At 38.0% G+C, this 25,649-nt stretch overlaps 1 protein-coding gene across 1 annotated transcript; it reads right to left on the reverse strand.

Moving 5' to 3' along the window:
• Nucleotides 1-8,629: 8,629 nt before the first annotated feature.
• On the reverse strand, nt 8,630-24,063 carry LOC139722881 (UDP-xylose and UDP-N-acetylglucosamine transporter-like). Its single transcript, XM_071634162.1, has 10 exons — nt 23,940-24,063; nt 22,056-22,169; nt 17,794-17,896; nt 15,825-15,874; nt 14,345-14,426; nt 13,718-13,784; nt 13,376-13,485; nt 12,940-13,015; nt 10,197-10,269; nt 8,630-8,967 (listed from the first exon to the last, which is right to left on the reverse strand). Exons 1-10 carry the CDS (start codon nt 24,026-24,028, stop codon nt 8,715-8,717), a joined length of 1,017 nt encoding a protein of 338 aa, XP_071490263.1. The 5' UTR covers nt 24,029-24,063; the 3' UTR covers nt 8,630-8,714.
• Between the last annotated feature and the right edge of the window lie 1,586 nt (nt 24,064-25,649).

Here is a 25,649-nt window from a genome sequence, read left to right on the forward strand (position 1 = left end):
AGATTTAAATTAAAGTTGGCGTTACCTAAGACACGTCCATCTTTATAACAAAGTTTTTGAAATCTCAGCACAAAGTTTTTACCATTGTACACGCTACATGTAATGTCGAAAAAAGTAGAAACGCAGGTCCATTTTATCACTGAAAATTTGTCAAGAGATAAACACATTGACGGAAACACGCTTTTGAGGGGAGAGTTCATTCCTTAGCATGTACCTGTTATTCTTCATTATTTTATAATATTTTAAGAAGTCCATTCTTTGATGATTTTCTTTTTCTTTTTGCAATTCATGATTATGATAAGGAATATGTTAAATGAAAGAAAGATATCAGTCAGAGGGGTGAAGGCTCAAGTTTTTGAGTTTCTTCAGTTTGTCTCCCTCTACAAAGGAATATGTCGTTAGAAATACCCTTTTAATGGGGTTATGATTTTTATCTTAGATTCTTATGATAGTTACTATCCTGTATGTCACTGTCAGTAATTGCATTGTGCAATTTTCGTTTGTTATGTTGACTGTGAATTTATCTGAACATCATTACAATTCTTAATGTCGGAGAAGTAATTGACAGAAAAAAATATGAATATTCTGTTCCTGAAAAGACTTGAACGTGTAAAAAGGTAATATCTTCCAACAGGCATTGGGCGCTCGTTAATGAAGAAACAGTATTAGCACTGGTTGCATAGTTACCATGCATCCTGAATGCACCAGCCACATACCGGTATCTGCATGACACAACCCTTGCTGTACTATTGTTGGTAGAAAACACCAGATTGATAGCTAGAACTTGTTATTAAGAGTATGGTAGTCAATACTACTTGAAAAAAAATACAGAAAAAAGTGCAAAAAAATGGCAGTTGGGGTACGGGTAAAGGGCAAGGAAAATTATGCCTAAATATGGGTAAAAGGTTAGTATCATGTGGAAGATTAGGTTTTACATTACAATTATCATTATAATCCATTTCCTTGACCCCAAAAACATGGGGTTAGACACCAAAGCCATCACGATTGACCAAAAAATAGCCGAGTTATAACCAGAAATGTCTTTTTAAAGCCGAAACGGCGACCAGCTTGGATTTTTTACGATTTCGGCCGGGGCACCCTGGATTTCGCATTTTTCGTTCTTTTTTCAAAAATGGTGTCAGTAGGCACAAAGTCATCAAACTAAGGTGTGATGAGCATGTTCTGAAAATGTCACCCTCTTTAGCCCATCTCTAAGAGATATCAAAGGATGACGACTGTAATATTTAGGTTGTTATTTAGAGAGTTCCTTAGTTGTTTCTTTAATCAGTCAGAATAAGCACACGATCTTGGCAGTAATTTGTATTACAATCATGACGAGTTTGAACAATGCAAATGCTTTAGCGATATCGATTGCATCGGATGCCCAAGGGAAGAAACGGACACTGGTCAAAAAGTATATGTGCACACTTTGTTAACACGCAGGTGATAGGTTGATATGTTTTTATTTTTCTAGGTCTTGGGGGCAAGTAAGGAAGTTTACCTCCGGGGTTTCTTGAGATGGGTAACTATATAGGCCTAGAGCATAGCAACAGCATCATCTCTATGGGGATTGGTTGGTGCTGCATAGCTAGGCACTAGTCTGTGCGTTCAAACTGTACTAATTTCAAACATTTGGCATCTCCCTTTCTTTAAAAAAGTAAAGTTTCTCTTTTTCACACAGATTTTTTTTTCATTTATCAACTACCATTGAAACTTAATTAATAAGGCATTGTCTTTTTAGGATTATCATGACAATTATTTGATACGTTGTTCACACAATATACTTGTCCTATTTGAGTAATAATGGAAACACTTTACTTGTATGGGCGTGTTTGACTTGCCATTAACTATCTTATACTGTATCTTACATTCAACTTTACTACATGTGTAATCATAGCAACACATCTTATAAACACAAACATTATTACTAGTAAAGTGAGCAACACTTCACTTCAATGTTGAGATATCACGGCTTTGTATGACACATTACAACGCACTCTTGTAACGACGTAAGTTCAATCTCGTTCTTCACACTTGGAGGAATACTTGTGATTGTTTTGTAAACTGTACTTTAGTTCACTTTTAGAAATGTGTTATTTTTTTTTCGTTGAAGAAACGTTAATCATTGTTTCTCTTATAATGATTAACAGAGCTGTTACTTTGGATAAGTTAGATGAAACACTTTTATCGCACACAAAATGTAACCAACTCTACTCTCCATGGATGAATAGTTCAACATCTAAAACATTTTCACAATCCCGTGATCATTGTCATTTCATTTCACGTCAAATTCAGGTATCTATCCTATAAAACAGATCAGTTTTTACACTGGTCCATATTTTTGACCTGATCTTGTGATACGATATTATGTTGAGTCATCTAGCTTTGTTGCATTAAGGATTGTTTTCCGCTGTACCTCTTCTGATGTCAATTCTGTTTTGACAGGAGCATTTTTCCTTCACATTCCACTATGCAACTTCTTGGAAACTTTGTCTTTGAAACAACAACAGCATCTTTCTAGAGATTGTTTTACATTCGCATCTTCACTTGTTCTCCTTCTTTGAGTGGAGAGAGCTTTTTTTTTCGCTTCGATCAAAGTAATTTTACTGCACTTTTGTTTCTTGGTCAGCTTTGTTTGCACATTATTTTATTACTTTTGGTTTCAGCAGCTGGCTAGCTGTTGGCAGGGTGGTCCTTGCCCTCCTCTGCATCACCAATTGTGCAGGACTAGCATCTAGCCCATCGATCGGTGTGTTCCGATAGTCAAGAAATGCCAAACCTGGATCTGTTCCATCTCTCATTGCCTTTTTCATTAGACATTGCGATATGTACTGTCTTTTCAGCTTTCCCGTTGCTATGTAGAAAGTGATGAAGACGTGACATGCTTGAATTGGTACTGACAAGCAAACTCTTCGAACTGGTCACTTGTAAACTGTGTACCGTTATCTGATACCACAATCTCCGGTATACCATTACGTGCAAAAGTGTTGCTTGCATACTTCAATTACTCTTACGCTAGACATTTTTTTTTCCATGTTCAAACGTTATCAATAAAATTGTGTGAAACAAAACTCAATTTTCAATTAATAGAAACTCGAATCATCCCATCTTGTGGTTGAGAGATTTGTGTTGGTCGTGCGGGTGTGCTTTCCCAGGGCTGTTGGAAGATATTACCTTTTTACACGTTCAAGTCTTTTCAGGCACAGAATATTCATTTTTTTTTTCTGTCAATTACTTCTCCGACATTAAGAATTGTAATGATGTTCAGATAAATTCTCAGTCAACATAACAAACAAAAATTGCACAGTAAAGTATTGCTGACAGTGACATACAGGATAGTAACTATCATATGAATCTAAGATAAAAAAATCATAACCCCATTAAAAGGGTATATCTAACAACATATTCCTTTGTAGAGGGAGACAAACTGAAGAAACTCAAAAACTTGAGCCTTCACCCCTCTGAATAACATCTTTCTTTCATTTAACATATTCCTTATCATAATCATGAATTGCAAAAAGAAAAAGAAAATCAAAGAATAGACTTCTTAAAATATTATAAAATAATGAAGAATAACAGGTACATGCTAAGGAATGAACTCTCCCCTCAAAAGCGTGTTTCCGTCAATGTGTTTATCTCTTGACCAACTTTCAGTGATAAAATGGACCTGCGTTTCTACTTTTTTTCTCAACATTACATGTAGCGTGTACAATGGTAAAAACTTTGTGCTGAGATTTCAAAAACTTTGTTATAAAAAATCGACGTGTCTTAGGTAACGCTAACTTTAATTTAAATTTTATATAAGAAGAATACTGTTTTTACACAGATTAATTTGATTTTAATTTATAGGACACGAAAAAGAAACATCTCTGTTCAGTTATGGGATTGTCCCCCAGGAGACGTCCCCGGGGTAGTTGTCAGGTGGGAGTTGTCCCCCGGGGGAGTTGTCCTCGGGGGGGGGGGGGGGGGGGGGAGCTGTCCTCCGGGGGAGTTGCCCCCCGGGGAAGTGGTCCTCCGGGGGAGTGGTCCCCCGGGGGAGTTGTCCCCCGGGGGAGTTGTCCCCCGGGGGAGTTGTCCCCCGGGGGAGTTGTCCCCCGGGGGAGTTGTCCCCCGGGGGAGTAGTCCCCCGGGGCAGTTGTCCCCCGGGGGAGACGTCCTCCGGGGGAGTAGTCCTCCGGGGGAGACGTCCTCCGGGGGAGTGGTCCTCCGGGGGAGCTGTCAGGTGGGAGTAGTCCCCGGGGGAGTAGTCCTCCGGGGGAGTTGTCCTGATACGGTCAAGAAGAAAACTAAAACTTTGGATATATCGACCATTCAAAACAAATTTTCATCAAATAAACCTTGAATTTCTCTAAGAATTATATGTTTTGTCATATTTCATAAGAGTTTCTCATTATCTCAAAAAAATCATCAACAAACAAACAAACAAAAACCAACACAAAACAAAACAAACAAACAATTAACGCTGGAAATCTCAAGTCCCATCTAAACAGAAAATACATTGTATACCGGTACCATCCCGTTAATGAGTTTTTATTCCATGTTGTCTTCTCTTTGGCCATGTTGTGAAATACGCTGATGGCAGCTTTTCGGAGAAAAAAAAAGAAGATCTGTGCAATAACAAAGGAGTACAAACATTCTACTTGCAGTTAATGATGACAATGCAGATGTACCTGCCACAATATTTATTTCTACTAATATCAGCATATCAATCAACAATGTAGTTATTAAAGCAGTTAGTTACTCTAAATATCATATCAAAGTCAAAATATACTTCAATGCTTTTAGATTCACGGAGACTTGCCACAGATGTTGACTGGTGAAGACAAGATCCAGTAAAGGCACTTTAATAAAGTTAAAATACCGCTGGGGCGCTAAATTTACCCCAATACATGTACAAGAATATATGCACACACACTTACATTCATTAATGGCAATTTACACCCACCTAATACTGTACCATTTGTTCTGGAATTTGCTTTCTAAAGTATCATTTCCATAACCATGAGCCAAAGTGCGACTTGTCTTAAATGTATAATGAGTTTGAGATTACTGTTCTATAACTTGTGAAAGTACATGTATTCCTCAGGCTCAATCTACCATATTATTGTACTTTAAAGTGTCTAGGTGCAGTACAGTTACCTTTCACCATTAATTTAGTCTGACTTACAGCAGAAGTCCCTATGCAATGTACTGGCTATACTTTGGCACACAGTACCCTGTATGTGATGTTGGTACTAAAGATTTTTAAGTGTAATGTATTTTTCAATTCAATTCAATTTCAATTTATTGAAAATCAGACATAGTCACAGTAATGAATGAACACAAAGCAAATGGATACGAGTCCCAAAGAAGCAGAGCTTGTGAGTGGGGCCCATTATGAATGGACTTCTCGATCCCAGCTGACCAGCAAAGAGACCCATAACACGTATACATACATGTAATTATAAAAAATATCCAACAACCATGCAGAGTCCCAAGAATAAGCAAATCCCAAGGCCAGCCAGGTGAAATCGAGAAGTACATACATGTACAACACCTGTAATATACAAAGCTAAAAAAAAATTGCATGGTTTAATGTGCAGTGCAACCCATTAGAAAGGAAACTTGATTTATAGATGAGACATCTCCATTGCCTCTCAAGACTGAAGAAAAACAATACCCTCCATCATGAAGATTACCAGTTATTTTCCTCTTCCATCACATACATATGTACCAGAAACAAATTTTGAACAATGTAAATCATCACCAGTAAAGTTCCACAGTTCCTAGGCAAGATAAATCCCTCCTCATGGGACACACTTGTTACTTGTTACTTGTTGCAGTAATCCCAATCGCAGCTCCAAGGAAGCTATCCACATGCAAATTGTGTCATGCACCAAATGGAGGTGCAAAAGTGACAAGGTTGTGCATGTCTCACTTATGTACAATAAAAGCGAGAGTGTCTGTGCAAATAAAAACATTGGTCCCTTTCTACAGCATGTGGAACCCAGCAGGAGGTTGCATCTTGTTGATGAAGGGCAGTGCAACCTCTCTGAACATGGCTGGGTATAACATATTATATATATTTATGTATAATACGTTACTACATTTTTGAGAGGAGGTGGCATTCAATTGCAAATTTGTTTGGCACAGTTTAGTGCACATATTATATCAAATAAATAGTCATTCTCACTCACAGCCTTACACGAGGATAATAATGACTGATTAAGTAGACACTTTCCTATAATAACTTTCTTTGAGTGCAGCATTAATTGGTAGATTGACACATACAGTCATCAATTAATGAACCACCACAGACGTCACATGAGGAACCCCCCCCCCCAAAAAAAAAACAAAAAAACAAAAAAACAAAACAAAACAAATGGAAGGAAAAAACAAACATAAGCTCTCCAGCCAACTGTGCATTTGTTTCAGACAGCAGTCATTGTGGCAAGTTATTTTTATTGTAACAAGGCCCAAATCAATAGCAGGTTTGCTTCTTACAGGGTCATGATTAATTATGTATTGTTTTCACTGTACTGATGTGCTTTTTGTGGTCAAATAAACTCAACTCAAACATATACAACATCATTTACTGTTGATTACTAATGATTACATATTAATCTTTGAGCATCAAGATGTGCAGGGATCTTGAAGATACCTCACTCAATCTCTCTTTGAAAAGAGAAAGAACCACACCGGGGTATCTGAATACACATTGACTGTCTATGGTGTGCTCGCATCAATTTCAGTTTGAATCTGAATTATACATTAATTTTTGTAAAGATGCATCATCCTGCACATTGCACTCAACACTTTGCTCCATGGCAAGTTGAGACAAGTGACCATTCACATTAAATGTAGGTAAACTTGCTACCATGTCCAGTAAATGTGCATTAATTGGTGCTCGAGAAATAAGAGACTTCAATTTCTCCATGTCCTCTCTCCATTTTACATAATAATCTCCTTTAATCAGTGTGACAGCCACAAATAGCATGAGATGATTGTCAGTTCTTGACTGAGTGTAGTAAACCGAAAGGCTGAAAGGGCTGCAGCCCTTTGAATGAAACAAAAAAGGGGAAATGCAAGCAAACAGTAACCCCCAACAGATAGTGAGGATGCCTACAAATAGGTAGTTCAATTGGTTCATGCTGTGTACTGCAGTACATCAAGCAAATTTGTGCCTGCACGACATATAACATCTAAATACATTACAAAATTGTAATATAAGGTCAAAGTCACAACACTGCACTGCCTCATGTTTATACCCCCCCCCCCCACATAAAATGTATTTATTTCAATCAAGACTCTGTAACTGCAAGGTTTTGATCTGAGGTGACATATTGTAATGATCTGAGGTAAAAGATCAAGGACACAGTGTATACACCAACGTTACATTTGATTTGTTATCTATCAGAACAAACCATGAGCCACAATGCCCAGACTTTCTCAGTCTATAACTTGAAATGATGTCATTACACACAACTCAAGGTTGACTCCACTATGCTTCTCAATATAAAACTAGAAAAGAAATATCTGTACACACATTTCTTAGTAAGGGATGGAGTACAATCAAGTGATTATCACTTTTCAGTTATAGAAAATGTTTCATCAGATATTCTCATATCCTAAGTATACACACTGCTTTGCCTCTGCTACTACCATATGATTTAAATTACAAATGCCCTGATTTAGCTTGCTTGCACCTGCACCCCACTTGCACAAAGTAAGAAGCACAAACAAGCAACCCTTCAAAGATACAATACTCGTATTAATGTCAAAACACAAGAAGTTCTCTTGAAAATACTGCTACACTTCAGCACCTATTACAGTTGACTATCAAGATGTCAAACCCATCTGTTTTTTCAGATATGTGAGTTGACCATACTTACCAATATCTGATGTAAACATGCTTTGTTTGAATTATTTGCACTTTAATTTCATGGCAATTTCAGTATCTACAGCAATCAGAAACATAATTGAGCTGCATTTACAAACACTCATGTATTATGATAATACTTATTGTCAGCATTGCAGTGTGGAATTTATCAATTTGTTTTATCCTGATACTAGCATATGATCCACTGCACCCTCTAGGGATAAGAGGCTGTATTGGCTGAGCCAAGACTAATGTCTCTGCTCATAATCTGATCATGGATCATTCCTTCAATTGTACATAATAATTCCAGTTCAGAAAATTGTTTGCACATCAGCGTCGTTTAATGCCACAGATGGGTAATACAAGAAACTTATGAGCCAGACAAAGAAAAACACATTTTCACACATTTAGAGCCTAAATGTGCATGCCCATATATACTTATCCCTGTTGGTAGGTAATTTTCGAGTGAGACACTACAATTGCTAGGGGTTAAAGTCTTAAATGTGGCAAATAATTTCTAGGGCCCGGTCCCACTGGCGTTTAGGAAGATTTGTGTATGAATTGCGCACAAAATTGTTTATATTCGCTAACATCTGCAACCGAAATCTTTTGCAGTTCAAAAATCCTGGCAACAGACAAAGTGCCTCTCTGGATAATTGTGGACATGTGTGGATGTTGTCCAACTCATACAAACATGTTTCACAAATATTGTGGATGTTTAGTGAATATAAACAAATTTTGTGCGCAATTTATACGCAAATCTTCCTAAACGCCAGAGGAACCATGACAGCTCAGTATCAAGAAATGAAAAACATGACCAGAACTCGGAGCTGTGCATCATGATACTCCCCCAAATCTACTCCGCCTTTTTTTCCCTGGACACCGGAGGACCCACGAGGGCGCCCCACAGCTGGTGGAGGACGCCAGTGAAGAGGAGCGTGCCGCCGAAGACCATGGCAGTGCCCAGCCAGTGCCAGGTGGTGAAGGGGTTCTTGAAGTAGAAGATGGAAAGCACGAGGCTGAGGAACTTACGCAGCGTGACCACCAGCGTGACCACCAGTGACGGGCACTCCGTGGTCAACACGAAGACGCCTCGGATGCACACAAATGTGCATGGCAGACCATTGGTCAAGGTACAATATTACAACCACAAATTAAAAGATAATGCTACATTGCAATCTTTATACTTTTGCAACACAATTTCTTGCAAATATATTGTACACAGACTTTCATATTTTCTAGTGTATCTGTCGTCAGTGTAAGGGATATAAATCCAATTGTGAAATACCTGTTCTCCTGTTTTTTTTCCTTTGCTGTATTTTTAGTGTTCAGGATGAGCATCCACAGTTAAATAAACCATAGATATCCCACTTCACCTGTATACAATACAGTGTATACAATACAGGACAATTTCTATCCCTTCCATTTGTTCCAGCAAGAAATTCATGGAACTTTACATTTTCTCATGTTTTCACCACACATTAATGTCAGTTTAATTGGAACTTGCAAGGTGATAACATCATCATCTCTTTGAGCCTGAATAAGCAGTCAAAAATACATTACAGATTCATGAAGACACGGCAAACTCAAAATTTTAATGAAACACATACCATTCCTTCCAACAATTCATTAAAACATGGGGAAAGTGATAACTCTGGTCAACATCTACCAAGTATATGAAACCAGATTCATGAAAAACATAGAGAAGTCAAATTTGTGTCAAACTTCGAACCTTCCATCGAGATTTTTGGTATTCAGAAGGGCCAACTTGAAGATGGTGAAGAATCAGACTTTATGCAACGTTTACACCACGTTCCCAGTGACCACTGCAGCCCTGTTTGCCGAAACATGGCACACAATGGGTAGATGGGATATTCTCCTATATTTCCCCTCCAACATTCTAGTCTCGTTTCTTCCAGTTCTCATTATGATGAACATGTAGCTATCAGATGACGTTTTCATGGCATCTGGTCAGGCTAGACTATACAATAATTTCTGCTGCGTTGCACCACAGACCACTTCTAAGTTTTGTTCAGGTGTATTAGAGTATGTTCTGTCATGTTGAGTTTATCCCATTTTATCATGGCTTATGAGATTTCTCAATAGCACTAGGACTGCTGTGGCAAATTTTTTGACAGTTAAAAAAATCTGACGCAGCATCCACGACAATTATGACCTGTCAAATTTGCCCGTCCCGCCCCATCGCATCATCTCCCGTCCATCCTGTTTTGTCCACGGCAGTCACATGGCTGCTGGGAACATGGTGTAAATGCAGCATTAGCAAATGTTGCAGGCCACTATCTCATTTCTCCTAATGCCCGTTCACAGTAAAGGATATTGCGTAAGAAGGTTGCCCAGCAGATAGAGCCACATCTTAGGCAGGGTGATGCCCAGACCAATGGCCACAGGTTCTGAAATTGAGAAAATGCCATCAAATCAGATAAAACTAGAAATGTCGCTTTGGCGACTGGTATGCCTCCGCCATAATGCATGATTCTCCTAATAGGTCTATAGTACATGTGGACAATGTGTGACTACATTTTCACAAAATTGGCAAAATACAGTAAACCTCGCATGAGTCGAAGCTCTCGGGACTGACAAAAATGCGTCGACTTAAGTGAAATTCGACTCTCGCGAGAGTCGATCTTTTTTTCGACTCACAGTTATGTACATGTATTATAGTACATTTGCATGCATGTGTGTGTGTGTGTGTGCGTGCTTGTGTGTGTTTGCATTCAAATTTGTCTGTTCTTGAAGATAATGTTCTTATTTTGTTCTAAATTGAACATGGAATTTGTATCAATACTAGTAGTTAAACGTAGTTCTGTGAATGTCTGCGCTAATGTGGCAATGTGCATGTGCTATGTCTATGGTGCAACATAGGTAGCCATCTCTGTCAACCTACCCTGAGACAAACACTCTCCCAAGCCCATCCCTACCTCCATTGAACAAAACTATACAGCCAGCCGTGCACGCACAAACAAAGCTCCGCCCACTTGGCCTGTCACTAAAATATCAAAGCAGCGATTGGTTGACCAAGGAGTTCTGGCCTGACATGGATAAAGCAGGGAGGTGGAAGAAAGACCACCTCCCTGGATAAAGTATGGATGTGCTGTGTGTATGGATAAAGTACATTGTATATGGATCGATCGATGTGCTGTGTGTATACATGTATACATGTGTATGTATTCGACATGCGTGCAGAGCGGTACGGTGAGTGTGCATGCTTACCTGCAGCAGGCCAGGGACGGGGTTCTGCGACATGCCGATTTTTTTTGTTCTCCTCTAAATGTAATGAGAATGCCAGACAAATCTTCTTCGGCTCAAGTGATGTAAACTACGTGTATTTTGTACAAAAGGGACTGACTGTTTTACTTCGACACAGCCGAAATTCGACTCTCGTACTTCGGCTTATCCAAATATTTCTTAGAGAAAATACATAGGGAAAAATCGGGACTTTTTATTTTGCTTCGAGTTAAGTGATTTTCGACTCACTCGACGTCGACTTATCCGAGGTTTACTGTATTAAAATGACATGTTTGTCACAAATGTATTGAATGTTCACCTTCCTTGACCTATGTTTAATTGGATGAATAGGAGAGCATGTATTTGGGGATTTAAGAACTTTAACTTGACTTTGACCCTTTCATAAGTTTATGCACTGAGTAATTTTCAAGGTATGGAGAAAAATTGCAATTTCTGTATTGAACAGTAAATTGTTATCATTTTCATCTGGCCTTTGATTTATAAGAGAATCACTGTCAGGCAGAACATACATAATATGTACTAAGTTTCAAGATAACTTGAGCCACTTCCAAGATATGGAGAAAGAAATAAGTTCAGCACTTTCACTTGATCTTTGACCTTTTGACCTTTGACCTTCTTGGCAAAAAAAAAAATTCCAGAGAATCTCTATTGGGTTATACATGCATACATCAAGTTAAAAAAAAAAATCTTGCTGGCATTGCATAAATATAAGGAAAATAGTAAAATTTTGAAGTATTGCCCTTGACATTTGACCCCATGAACCCCAAATTCCCTAGATAACCACTGCTAGTCAGTACATGCATATATACTATGTTCCATGGAGATACCTTGAACAATTTCCAAGATACAGAGAAAAAAGTGAAATTGTAACATTTTACTTGACCTTTGACCTCATGACCCCAAACTTTCATCAGAGAATCTGAATTGGGTAATACATGTATACACTAAGTTTCAAGAAAATATCTTCAGGCACTGCACAGATATGGGGGAAAATTGTGAAATTTTAAGCATTTGACCTTGACCTTTCGACCTTTGACCTTGAGCATGTGCACTCAAAAGGTGATAGGCACAACTTCACCCCCTAATACACTCACATGCCAAGTTTCATTAGGATACCTCCAAAGGTTTTTTAGTTACGCTGTCCACAAAATTCATTACGGATGGACGGAAGGACGGACGGACGGACGGACGGACGGACAACCCGAAAACATAATGCCTCCGGCACCACTTCGTGGCGGAGGCATAAAAACGTAAAAATAAAATAAGTAAAAATAAGCAATAAGATCATGCAACACACACAATCACACAATTGCCTATGGATAATAATGACACTAGCAGGAAGCTTACAGATTCTGCCATGTTTTAACTGTCTTCCAGAGGAATAACTTGAAATTCAGCAGAGATTTTTTTTTTCTGTGATCATGTTTTAAAACTACACAGAGTCTTGAGAAAGATACCCCTCTCCGAGAATATGAAAAAGAAAAAAAAATGCCAAGCAAGGCTTTAGTAAATGAAACCAATGATAAAGGTGAAAATAAGAAAACAAGAATGATGGACTTGAGTCTGGTATGGTATACAAACATGAATAATTTGTTGTAAGTTTTTATTAATATAAAAGTGCCCATCAGTGTAATTCATGAACAACAAAATTCTGTTCACATGTCTTCATTACCACATCTACTTTCATCAGATGAAACAATTACACTACACTCCATCCCCTCAAACACACTAACTTGAGCAATATTCCCCGGTATGCCATTCATTGCCATCCAATAAGAATATAAATATTGCCTGCTATCAGAGACAACTCCTACCTGTTGCACTGTACATGACACAGTGGTTGTAGATGTCGCTGGCAAACAATAGAAAGGCCGGTAGAGGTAACGCATGCTGAATGTAACAAACACAAAAACAAAGTACAAAAGAAATAGTCAACAGTTGTTTCAATGCCACACTTTACATACGGGCGAGGTACTGGCACAAGATGTTACTGGTCATTAATATTTTTGTCATTGTTATTGGTACAAATTCCCTGCATGTATACAAATCAAGCAGCATTATTTAAATGAAGTTAAATATTCAGTCAATTAATGTAAAAGTAAAACATAATTGTCACACTGCAGCAATGTCAATAAGTTCTCAAGAAATTCAATTATAACACAAAAAACACCGAAAAAAAAAGAACAAACAAACAACATGGAGTAAATAAAAAAAAAAGAAAGAAAGAAAGAAAAAACCATGGGTTCTCACCGAGTAGAAGAGAGCTTCTCTGGGATGCTTGCCAAACTTCTTATACAATGTCTCCTGGAAGATGCCCATGCGAGCCGACATGAAGAGGGCAAAGGTCAACATACATACACCTGCAAATAACAAAAGGCCAAAGGTATTCGTTATCTTATCCATGTTATGGATGTCATACCCTTGATCACATTTTTACCCCTGAAACTATCAATGATCAAGATACATCATGGAAAGACGGAATAAACGGAACAACTGTAGCATACAGCAGCACACTCTTATCTGTAAAAATAATGCCTTCATCACTTGACTACTTTCTTGTTTACCAATCCATAGAAAGAATTGATTTCTCACCTATCACCCACAGCATGAAGTCTGACATTGAGTCAAATCCTTCTGTCTTTGGTTGATTTTCATCACCCTGAATGGGGGAAAAAAAGAAGAATAAAAAAGAAGTAGAGATGATGTTACAAAAGACAAAGGTGACAGGGCCATGGTGTACACTGAAGTAAATGAATTATACCAGCAAGAAACTGTAGAACTACAGATATGTAACACATGCACAGAAAATAGCAGCACACATTTATGTCAATATTGCATCACAGCTAGCAAATATAAATCACACAGTGAAATTATGAACATACCAAATTTCTGTATTTTCAGAAGTATTCACAAAAGTTGATTTTTCCCCCCCTAAATCATCTTGGTTGCAAATACGTATATATACACATATACAACTGTTTACAAGAGCAAAAGACTTAGATGCACATATTTGCATAATTAGGTTTGACATATTACAAAAAATTAGACTAAATAAAAGAAATGTTCAACAAATAATTGAGCCTCTAGGACAACTAAAGCAATATCAATAAAAATTACAGAAGCGGTACAATCAACACGTTAAAGGATTAAAGTTGGACGCTCTTTTAGCGATTTAGATGATCTCAATTAGGATGTGTCAGTTTTGCATCAATAGCTTACCACAGTCTTGGCGGACATTAATGTGCAAAGACAGATACCAACAGATATCAAGAAAACTCCAAGGTACTTTGACGGTGTGTATCTATGGAAAGTAAAAAGGCATGAAAATAACTGAACTGGCAATTTCAGATGTTCACATTTTCAAATCATTTTGCTCTGTATGCAAAAATTCTAGACTACTATCATTAGATATTTAAAAGATACTTTATTCTCAATTAAAATGCCCTACAGTTTGAACACATAATCTACAAGTACAAGTATGGTTTGCACTTTAAAGGCCTTTTGATTTTCAGTGACAAAAATATTGGGATTAAAATCTGTGCAATAAAAGAGATATAAAAGCTTGCAGGAAATGAAAACAAGTACCACAATCAACATGGTTTAAATGTCTGTGTGACAAGTTATACATTGTTAAATGGATGTGTGTTGTAATTACCTAGAAGAAAACTCCATTCTGTGTTATTGTTGGCTATACAATGAAAAGTAGAATCAGGTAAACAAAACAAGAAAAAAAAACCCACTAAAATTTATTCAGTAGTATTTTTAATATAAGTCTGAAAATGTGACGTCACTGCCACTGTGACTTACAAATATGTGTATATACACCAAAATACAATAACTTTTGTACATCCCCTTCCCCTCTAATCTTTTCAGAGTTATGACTGATGAGTAGTTACAACCTTCTAACAATTTAATCTAAAGGGTGTTATTTCTTGTTGTTGGATGCAGGTTAAAAAAAAAAAGAAAAAAGAGAGAAAAACTTGTGAAGATTTTAATGCAGAAGCAAGACATGCAGGAGATTATCATCTAATCTAATTGCAATGCATGTGGCTTTGAAGAATATCACAGTTCTAGGAAGACAAGATATTTAATGCTTTATGATAGCTTAACTCTCTTGATGTTTGTGGAATGAAACCTTTATCAATCTATATTTCTTGGTAAAAAGATGAGCAAGTGCTTCACATCAACAAGTATGATTTCTTTTACATAGTTTGTCACTTCTTGAAAGAAAACCAACTTGCATGCACTTGTCTGAAATGAGATTAAAAATAGAAAATTTTGATGCATTGCAAAAAATTCCAAAGACAAACAAAGAAACTGTACATATTGCATGATCAATAAATTGGTACAAAACAAAACATAACATTGAAGTAAGCATGCCACAAACTTTCTCCTCATTATCAATCCAGACATGTGCCAGTTTTGATGCATGGAGAACCCATGACTGCTTGTGCAAACCTGGGGGTACTTCCAAACCCCCAGGAAAAAAAAAAATATTTCGATACACTGGACCAAATATGGTTACAAACAATTTTTAGCAATCACACACAGAAGTATCTATGGCATGAGATCTTACAGCCCATCTGCCATTTTGCAAAAGGATGGTTTCAGCGGAAGGACAAAGCGAAGGTGGGCTATGAGATTGTAGACTTTACTGTGAGATATCCAACATTTTCATGACTTGGAAAGAAATACTTACGTTTTATGCAAAAGGATGATACCCAAGGCCATGTTTGCTATAAGTGATCCCTAAATGTATGAAAATAATAATGATAATTAAAAAAACACTTATCAGAATGAAAGGAATTTTTGTTTTTATTTTGCAGCATGAGTGTAGTAAGAAGTTATAGAGTTTCTTTTTTTTCTGTTGCCCTCCATGAATAAGACTGTGTGCTCGATCTGTACTATTATGCACCACTATTATTGTCAATTGGTGCTCATGATAATGTAGACTGAGCATAACCCCTTACAAATGGCGAGTAACAGCAAAGAAAACAGCACAAAACAAAGAACTAAAAGAACAAAAAGGTAATGAAAATTACTAAAAACAGTTTCTCATTGCAAAACAATGAAAAGATGATAATTCTAATAATTGCAGTCTCTACAATATTACACAAAATTTCACAACCAAAACAGAAATTGACTAGTATTGTATCTAATTTAGACTCTCTCATTTCTTTTCTTTTTTTTTTCTTTCTTTTTGCCTCATTGTTTTTCTCTCAAGTGTACAATACATAGTTTCCATTCAATCCAGATATTGAAGCACTGTAGATTGAAAGATGGTGCTTTTCTTTTTCTCTTCCATTATGCTGCATGGCTTCCATTTTCTCATCCGCCATTAGCCCTCTTTTTTCATACACTCCACTTCACTCAACAAAATTTAAGATCACTTTGGATTTTTTTCAGCACCACATGAAGCCCTAAAAGTAAATTTTGCTCACATTCCTTAATATCACTTAAAGGGACTGTACAGTACTGGTTGAGGTGGGAATTCATGTTTTGAACATTCCAAAGTGAGATAATGAGAAACCTCTTATGAAAACTCTTATGAAATATGAAAGAAGGATTCAACGTTTATTTGATGAAAATTGGTTTTCAAATGGCTGAGATATATACCAAAAAGTGATAACAATAAAAGGCGACAGGCCACGCCTTTTAAAAGGATCTCTTTGTTTCACATTGTTTTTGAAAATCTCAGCCATTTCAAAACCGATTTCATCAAATAAACTGTTGATACCCCTTAGAATTACATGCTCTTTGACATTTCAAAGAGTGGTTTCTGAATATCTCACAAAACGTTAAAAGCTAAATCCTCACCTCGACCAGAACTGTACACACCCTTTAATATTTCTCTATAGTCTAAATGCATTTAAACCACCATTGATATGCCTATTATTGCAAAACAATGTTAAGCCTGGCGTTGCCATGGAGTGGGAAGGCTGGCCCAGCTCAGGTATATTCAAGTATCCTTTTTATATATTGTGCACAGCTTTATCACTGATCTCTGTATTGACCGATTCGGGTTCGTTGAGGGCAGCAGACAATTTGTGGCACTGGGTGCAGCCATGCGGTGTCCCAGCCGACCCCCCCCCCCCCTCCTCTCCCCCACCCCACGGGCAACACGTTTATCGCGCACTTGTAACAACGGTTCACGCACTAAGCAAGCATTCGGGCACTCAGTACGACACGCCCATTGGCTAAAACAACCATGCATCAGTTTTTCATTCCGTGCGCGGAAGGGGGTGGGGGAGAGGGGAGGGGGGATCGGCTGAGACATCGCGTAATGGCACTGCCCATGCCAAAAATACACATAGCGCGTCACAGAATCGGTCAATAGGTACACACACAGCTGAAGATTCTTGATGGGAGTCGACTGTCACCGACGAGCGTACACTTTGATGCACATATTCGATGACTGGTGCTATTGGTTTTCTAACTTATCGCCGTGGGCAACAAACGAATCAGCCAATCCATGAATTCCCACACTACCAGGTCTTTAAACAGTGCCCCTAGGAGGAAGAAAGTCAAATCATATTACTGTATGTAGTAAAAGTAACTTAATTCCTGAATGCATTGAGAATGAAAAAGATGTCATGAATATCCACATGCAAACCAAATGATAACACACTTATAATGTAAATAAAACAAATAAATATTCTGTATCTTACACTTCTGAAGATGGTATGAAGAGGGACAGATATCTTGAAGTTCAGAGCATAGTTGTTGACTACACTGGTTGTGAAAAAGAACAGCACCATGACGACATAGTTCCTGGAGACAAAAGAGAAATGTGCAGAGCATGAGTGTACAATGTAATTACATGTATGTAAATTACAAATCAACACAGCCATGCCATGTAGTTTTGCATTTAAGAAATTACCACATTTTGTGTTAGTTCTACTTTTGGCATGAAAATTACGAATATACAGTATTACACTTAAACAAACAAGAAATTACATTTTCAAAATGACAAAGACTTTTTACAAGGCACAAAAATAACAAATGTTATACAGTATTACACTTTTGCAAGCAAAAGATAACATTTTCCATGAATATTCAATTGCTGTATGACACTCAAACTCTTAATTACAAACTCTGATGTGTTTTCAACTTTTATTGTCATTGACAAGCTATTCACACTTAACATAATCCCCTCCCCATACAAAGAAACAGATCCATACATATGCATAGAAGGCTCTCAAAAACAAAAGAGAAAACCATACATTGCTATTGAAACTACACATGTTGAGGCATTGAATTAATCACATAATACGTGAAACTAGAAATATCACTTAAGGTGATTAATACCCCCGCCCCGTGACGACAGTCTTACCCAAGGAATGATCTTTCCTTGATCTTCTGCCATTTAAATGCCGTTACCATGGCAACGCAGCTTCCGACACGTCCGAAAAATATGTCTTGCACATCTTCCCACCAAGACTATTGTGTGTGCCACATTTCATAAGCTTTTGTCAAAAACTGAGGAAGTAGTTCAATCCACAAGATCTTTCCTTGATCTTCCGCCATTAATATGCCGTTACCATGGCAATGCAGCTTCCGACACGTCCAAAAAATATGTCTTGCACATCTTCCCACCAAGACCAATGTGTGTGCCACTTTTCATGAGCTTCAGTCGAATACAGAGGAAGTAGTTCAATCTGCAAGATCTTTCCTTGATCTTCTGCCATTTATATGCCGTTACCATGGCAACGCAGCTTCCGACACGTCCGAAAACTATGTCTCCACGTCTTCCCACCAAGATCAAGATGTGTGCCACATTTCATAAGCTTTGGTCAAAAAACTGAGGAAGTAGTTAAATCCGCAAGATCTTTCCTTGATCTTCTGCCATTAATATGCCGTTACCATGGCAACATACTTTCGGGTATTGTCAAAAAATGCGTCTTGCACATCTACAACCAAAGGCACACATCTGTACCAAGTTTCATGGAAATTGGGCAAAAACTGAGGAAGTAGTTTGCAACACAAAATTTTCCATCATTTTGGCTCATAATACAGTTGTATGTGAGCTGTTACCATGGCAACATACTTTCTGTCACTGTCAAGAAATGTGTCATGCTGACCTATATCCTAAGACAAACATTCAATATGAATTCCATGAGAATTGGAAGAACACTGATAAAGCAGTTTTGCCATGAAGCATTTTGCCCTATATTTTACCAATAACATGCCGTTACCATGGCAACGCACTTTTTGCCACTGCGGAAATATGTGTCTTGCACATTAACATATTCAGTTGAACATCTGTACCTAATTTCATAAAAATTCATCAAAAACTGTGGGAGGAGTTCGCGACGCAAGATTTGTACCCATTTTTGCCCATAATATGCCGTTACCATGGCAACGTACTTTTGGGTACTGTCAAAAAATACGTCTTGCACATCTACAACCCAAGGCACACATCTGTGCCAAGTTTTATGGGAATCGGTTGAAAACTGAGGAAGTAGTTCGCGACGCAAGATTTGCAACGGACCGACCGCCCGACCGACCGCCCGACCGCCCGACCGACCGTCCGCTGATTCCTATATACCCCCTTCAAACTTCGTTTGACGGGGGTATAAAAATGAATTGGTGTGGTCAAGAAATGTGCATTACTTCAAGGGATTGTATAGTTTTGGTTGAGACCTAATTTCAAGTTTCTAACATTTTTTGGTGAGATACTGAGAAACCTCTTATGAAATATGAAAGAGCATGTAATTCCATGAGGAATTCAACATTTATTTGATGAAAATTGGTTTTGAAATGGCTGAGATATTCAAAACAGAGCGATTCTAAGGAAGTGTGGGACGCACCTTTTATTACGATCGCTTTGTTTTACTTTGTTTTTGGATGTTTCAGTAATTATTTCAAAACTATTCAAATTTATTTTTAATAAATTAATTATGCTAATTTATGCATGAAATTTAAAAAAAATTAGCTGTAAATCTATAATTATTGGTCCAAAACTGCTAATCTTTGGTCTAGGTACTCTTTGTAGGATTCTTATTGAATGTACATTAAAAAAACGGCGGTATCAAAATTGTTTTCTTATGATGTATTTTATTGTTTTTAAAATTTATTATGTATTTAGTTGCTTTTTTACTTTTTTTTTCATTTTTTCTTTTTGATGGATATCATTGGCAACACTTTTCCGATCATAAATAACATGAAATTAATTGATTTGATCAGTAAAAGTAAAAATAATGATACATTTATGAATTTTGGTCAGAAACGGAATTTGCATTGGATTTGCACATGAAATCACGTTTTTGAGCAATCTCCGGTCTGACATGCACCTACAAAATAGCATACCCGGGTGTCGCGAATTTGGTCTCAAAAGTTGCCCAAGACATAAAAGAAAAAAGTCATAAAACGTTGCGCGCAAGATTTTTTGCGTTACAGATTAATTGCGAAAAATGACGAGGGGGTGGGGGCCCAAAAAAGCTCCCCCCAGTCTTTTTAGGGTTAATCATTAGAGAAATGAGTAAAATGATTAAACTAGAAATGTCACGATGGTGACTGGCATGCCTCTGTCCTTCACCAAATAGGTCTATAGGACATATTGCCAATGTGAAAAGAAAATGTCACATGAGTGGCAAATTATCATGGTAATTATACACTGATTTTCATGACATTTTGAGTCACTTTCTGAATATGGAAGACAAGTGAAATCTTTGCATTTTCACTTGACCTTTGATCCCAATACCCCAAACTTTTCCTACACAGCAGTAATTACAGTGCAGTGATACCATGTTTAATTACACTACATACATTCAGTCATTTCCATGATATGGAGAAAGTAGTGTAATTTCAGCATTTCATCTGGACCTTTGAGCTAGTGACCAAAAACTTCAAACAAGAATCAATGTCAGACAAGTCGTGTACTGTGCATGTACTAAGTTTCATGGAGATGCCTGTAGTCAGTACTTTGAACCATTTCACAGATATAGACGAAATGTGACATTTAAGCATTTTCAGTTGGTCTTTGACCTCTTACAACCCGTAATTTTGGCCTAAAACTCTCCTAAGAGAATTCCAATTGGAATAAAAACATTAAGTATGCTCAGAGTTTACATGATAAGTACACATTCACACATTGCAGAGATACTGGGAGAAAAATGAAATTTTAGCATTATTATGGACTTGACCTATAATCTTGAGTGTGTGCGCACAAAAGTGATAGGCACTCATAAATTTATGCTAAGATTTATTTGGATACCTCAAATGATTTTTATGTTACTTTGTCCACAAAATTTTACTGATGGATGGACAACCCAGGAATGTAATGAGTGGGGCTACACTGGTGACTGAGACACAAACAAAATATGGATTGCTGCAAAAATTTGTCCACAGTGCTATAAAACAGATGCTGAACATCAATGTCTTTTCATACATCAGGTGGAAGAGAGCGCATGCAGTAATCATGGAATCTAGTTCAAACCTATTTGGCTTTGCCCTGTGGATTAAACATTCCATAGTTCCATCATGCACATCACACGATTCTGTGTGACACAAGCAGACCTGTAGGGCCTACAGCATTTGTGACCCTGCATTCAAAATCCTTTAATCCCTTCATTGTGGTGATTGTGGCATTTTATATCCTGTTTTTGTCCCATTCATTGATAGTCCCTATACATCAAAGCTTCTTTCCTCAGGAAACACTTTTCAAGAGAGTGTACTTTCTTTCCACTATTTGGATGGGTTTAAAGTCCACTGTATTGAGTTACCTTATGTCATTTTAAAGCCTGCTCTTTCAGAAATCTGCATTTTGCTTAAAATCCATGTCTGGCAACTTTTTGTTGCCAGACAGTGTTTGGTTTGTTTGTGTGTATGTGTGTTATGTGTGTGTGTGTGTGTGTGTGTGTGTGTGTGTGTGTTTTCTTTTTTATCACAAAGTGTTTTTTATATTCATTTATATTGCAGAACTACTTACTTAATGGGAATTACATTCTTCTTGGTCCCAAATTGAGTTGTGAAGATGAAACCTTCCACTGCGATGAACAGAAACTGTGTAAATGTGATGATATTTCCACTGCCAGGAAAATCTCTGCAAATAAGAGAACATAAAGCCAGTTCAGGCTACCTCAGTTTAAATATATAATGTAACTAGAAGAGCACTCGCAATCGAGCACATGTATCCCCCGAACTCATCTCCCATACCCCATCTTGATTACTTTTTAGGCCAGAATGTTGTATAATATGGCAACTGTTGCAGGATACAATAAAATCCGACGAGAAATGAGGCTAGTTTATAGCACATACAAGGAATATGACATGTCATCCTACAAAAGTTTGAACAATGAGAGCGCTGGCAATGAAAACTTTTGTTACCTAGAATAACTCCCCATAAACCTCCATAGCAAGTTTGAATAAAATCTGACAAGAAAAGTGGCTTACAAGTATACAGCATATACAAGAAATGTGACATGGCCTCCAAGTCGGAACACTGAGGGCGCCGTCACAACAAACTGTTGTGTCCTTCATGTAGAATGACCACCCATACACCTCTTTAGCAAGTCTGAGTAAAATCCAGTAACAATCAAGTTATTGCCTTAAAGAGCATGCATTTTTGCAAATTTTGACATGATCAGGGTGACCTTTGACCCTGTAAAAGGTGGAACAGTGAGGGCAGCATTATCAATAGGTAAATGTGTATAGATTTGACTATGATACATTTACATACCAAATTTGAAAAAAAAATCGGTCAAGAAACAAGGCCAGTTTCACACACACAAGCAGACCCTGTTAAATTTACCTTTTCATGTATAAAGATGGAACAAGCAAGGGCACCACCACTAAAAATAATAAAGACATCTTCATTTCACTATAATGCACCTTTCTGCCAAATTTGAAGAAAATATGATAAGAAATGTGGCTGACACAGCACGAACAAGAAATGTGCATTGGCATCCTAGTCGGAACACTGAGGGCGCCGTCATCACAAACTGTTGTGTCCTTCACGTAGAATGACCACTCTACATCTCTTTAGCAAGTCTTAATAAAATCCATTGAGTAACAATCAAGTTATTGCATAAATAAGCACTTCTGCAAATTTTGATGATCAGGGTGACCTTTGACCCTGTAAAAGGTGGAACAGTGAGGGCAAAATTATCAATAAGTATAGATGTATAGATTTGACTATGATACATTTACATACCAAATTTGAAAAAATCGGTCAAGAAAAAGGCCAGCGTCGCACACACAAGCAGACTCTGTTAAATTTACCTTTTCATGTATAAAGACGGAACAAGCGAGGGCGCCATCACCAAAAACAATAGGCTTCTTCATCTTACCATAATACACCTTCATGCCAAATTTGAAGATGATCGAAGAAGAACTGCAGCCAGTAGAGCGCTCACAAGAAAATCTCTGCGGCGGATGCGGACGCGGCGCAACGAGGCCAAATCCATAGTATCCTCCCAACTCTGTTCGGGGAATACAGTTACCTACAATCCGACTTGCCAAGGTGAACTAAACTAAAAATTTACAATGAATTACAATAAATACCAGAATTTATGAATTAAATCATTAGATTATTCAATACAGAATCACAAACTAAATTCAAAATCTTATGTTCTGTTTTCCAATGTGTATTTCAGACCATGCCCCTCAGCAGAATGCATCATTAAAAATGAACACAGCCCCATTCAATCTCTTCAGTCATCTGACTCTGCTATGCTTGTGGTCCCTTTGAACAACTTTGAGTGCACCTGGAGTATCTCATTGAATGGATTTGGCAAAATATAAGTTGCATAAATATAAAAATTCCATTACTAGTGCTTCCATTCCTAGCTATCAGCCGCTCCCCAATTCTCACTTGACAATAAGTTCCAGGAAGAAGACGTTGGCCCCACAGCCCACAAACACTGCGGCCATGGCCAGGTAGACAGTGATACTGTATGCCATGGTTGTGCTTGAAGCAGTCGAAAGACACAGTCCGTGATGAAGGCGATTCTTTGCAGCCGATGACCATGTATGCAGCCCAGTCCTTGGTGATCAGTAGCATTGCACATGAGAGGTGACCTGGGGATGGTATTGCACAGGGGAGCAACCCTTGGACAAATCTGCCAGAGACAAAGAAAAGGCACCGACAAGCACATAAATGGAATGAAATCTTATGGATGTCAGGGATTGCATAGTATTACCATGATCCCAGATCTACATGTACCTTTTTGTCTATCAATATTGTCGAAAATATAGGTTTATTTGCTGTACAAAAAAAAGGAAAAAAAAGAGAAAAGCACTCTGAGAGCGCAGACCTCCACCAAGCAGATATTTCCACTGCTGATCATGCTCTTCCATAGAGATCAGTGATTTCCATTCATAAGCCGTGGTCAGACTGAGAAGTTGAACATCGCAATCTTTTGTCATGTCATCACACTGGCAGCCAAACTTGGATCAAGTTTGGTCATTGTTACCTGTACGCGCCCGCAAGAAAGAAAGAAAAAAAAACATGTGGTCCGACGGCTAGTGATTGTGATGTATTATATGCACATCTGTACATGACAATGGCTTTGCGTTTCGGAGACACCACCCGCAAACAGATTGAGAAGTTTGATAGAGCTGGGTGAGGGAAATATCCCTAGATCTAGACTAGTTGTAGTGGGAAGTTTTGTGAGAAGTTTTGTGGGAAATTTCGCAGGAAGTTTGTGGTGACACTGGCAAAACTTCAAGATCTGAAAGATTGTGATGTTAAACTTGTTGATCTTTGCCAGTCTGACCGCGCCTATATTCAAAGTGTATTATATGTGACCCGCTACAACAAAATGATCCTAAAGTCGGGCAAGGTCGATTACTTGAAAATTGCATGATATAATCCCCTAATCTTTCTGCTTTAAATTGATATATAACACATTTTATAAAGATAATCGGCCGCGGAGATATCGATGTTTAAAAGAGAGCATGTCGAGACGTCTGGAAAATCACTGTTTCGAGAAAAGCGCCCTAAAAGTCTTCCTTTCGACGCAATCGCGATCAAGGGACATGTAAGTCAGTTTTCACCTCTGGACAATAGAAGGTAAGCCCTAGCAACCCCGAAGAGTTCATTCAAGCACATCAGCGTCGGCGGTCTCCTCACCAACCAATCAGTGACCAGGATGTGAGAAGCGGCTGAGCATAGCGCACCCCGCCCGCACGCACCAGTCGACTGGGCAGTGTGCGAGCTTCACGCTTCGGTTAACAGCAAGCAGCAAACTGACCAATGAGATCACTCTGGTCGTTGTCAGGGGCGGAATCTATCTGTGGCGCTCAATCCAAATTTTTGAACCAGTTTCTGCTTCGTTGAAACGCCAAGAAAACATGGCTCAGAAAAACGCTATTTTTTTGGTCTTTCCTTTGATCATTTTGCTTCAAAATTTCGACAGATGATAGAAGACATGTTAGACTCCAATAATATTTCAAAATCAGAAAATCGTAAGTTTTGACCAATTTTAATGCTCTGACTTCAAACTCGATTTTCACGGCTTCGACCGTGCGTGACTTTAGGACCTTTTTGTTGTAGCGGGTCACATATAGTCATACAAATATT

This window comes from Diadema antillarum, unplaced genomic scaffold, assembly GCF_040938485.1.
Source record: "Diadema antillarum isolate AM-2024a unplaced genomic scaffold, OU_Dant_1.0 scf00000176, whole genome shotgun sequence".
Lineage (NCBI taxonomy): Eukaryota > Metazoa > Echinodermata > Echinoidea > Diadematoida > Diadematidae > Diadema > Diadema antillarum.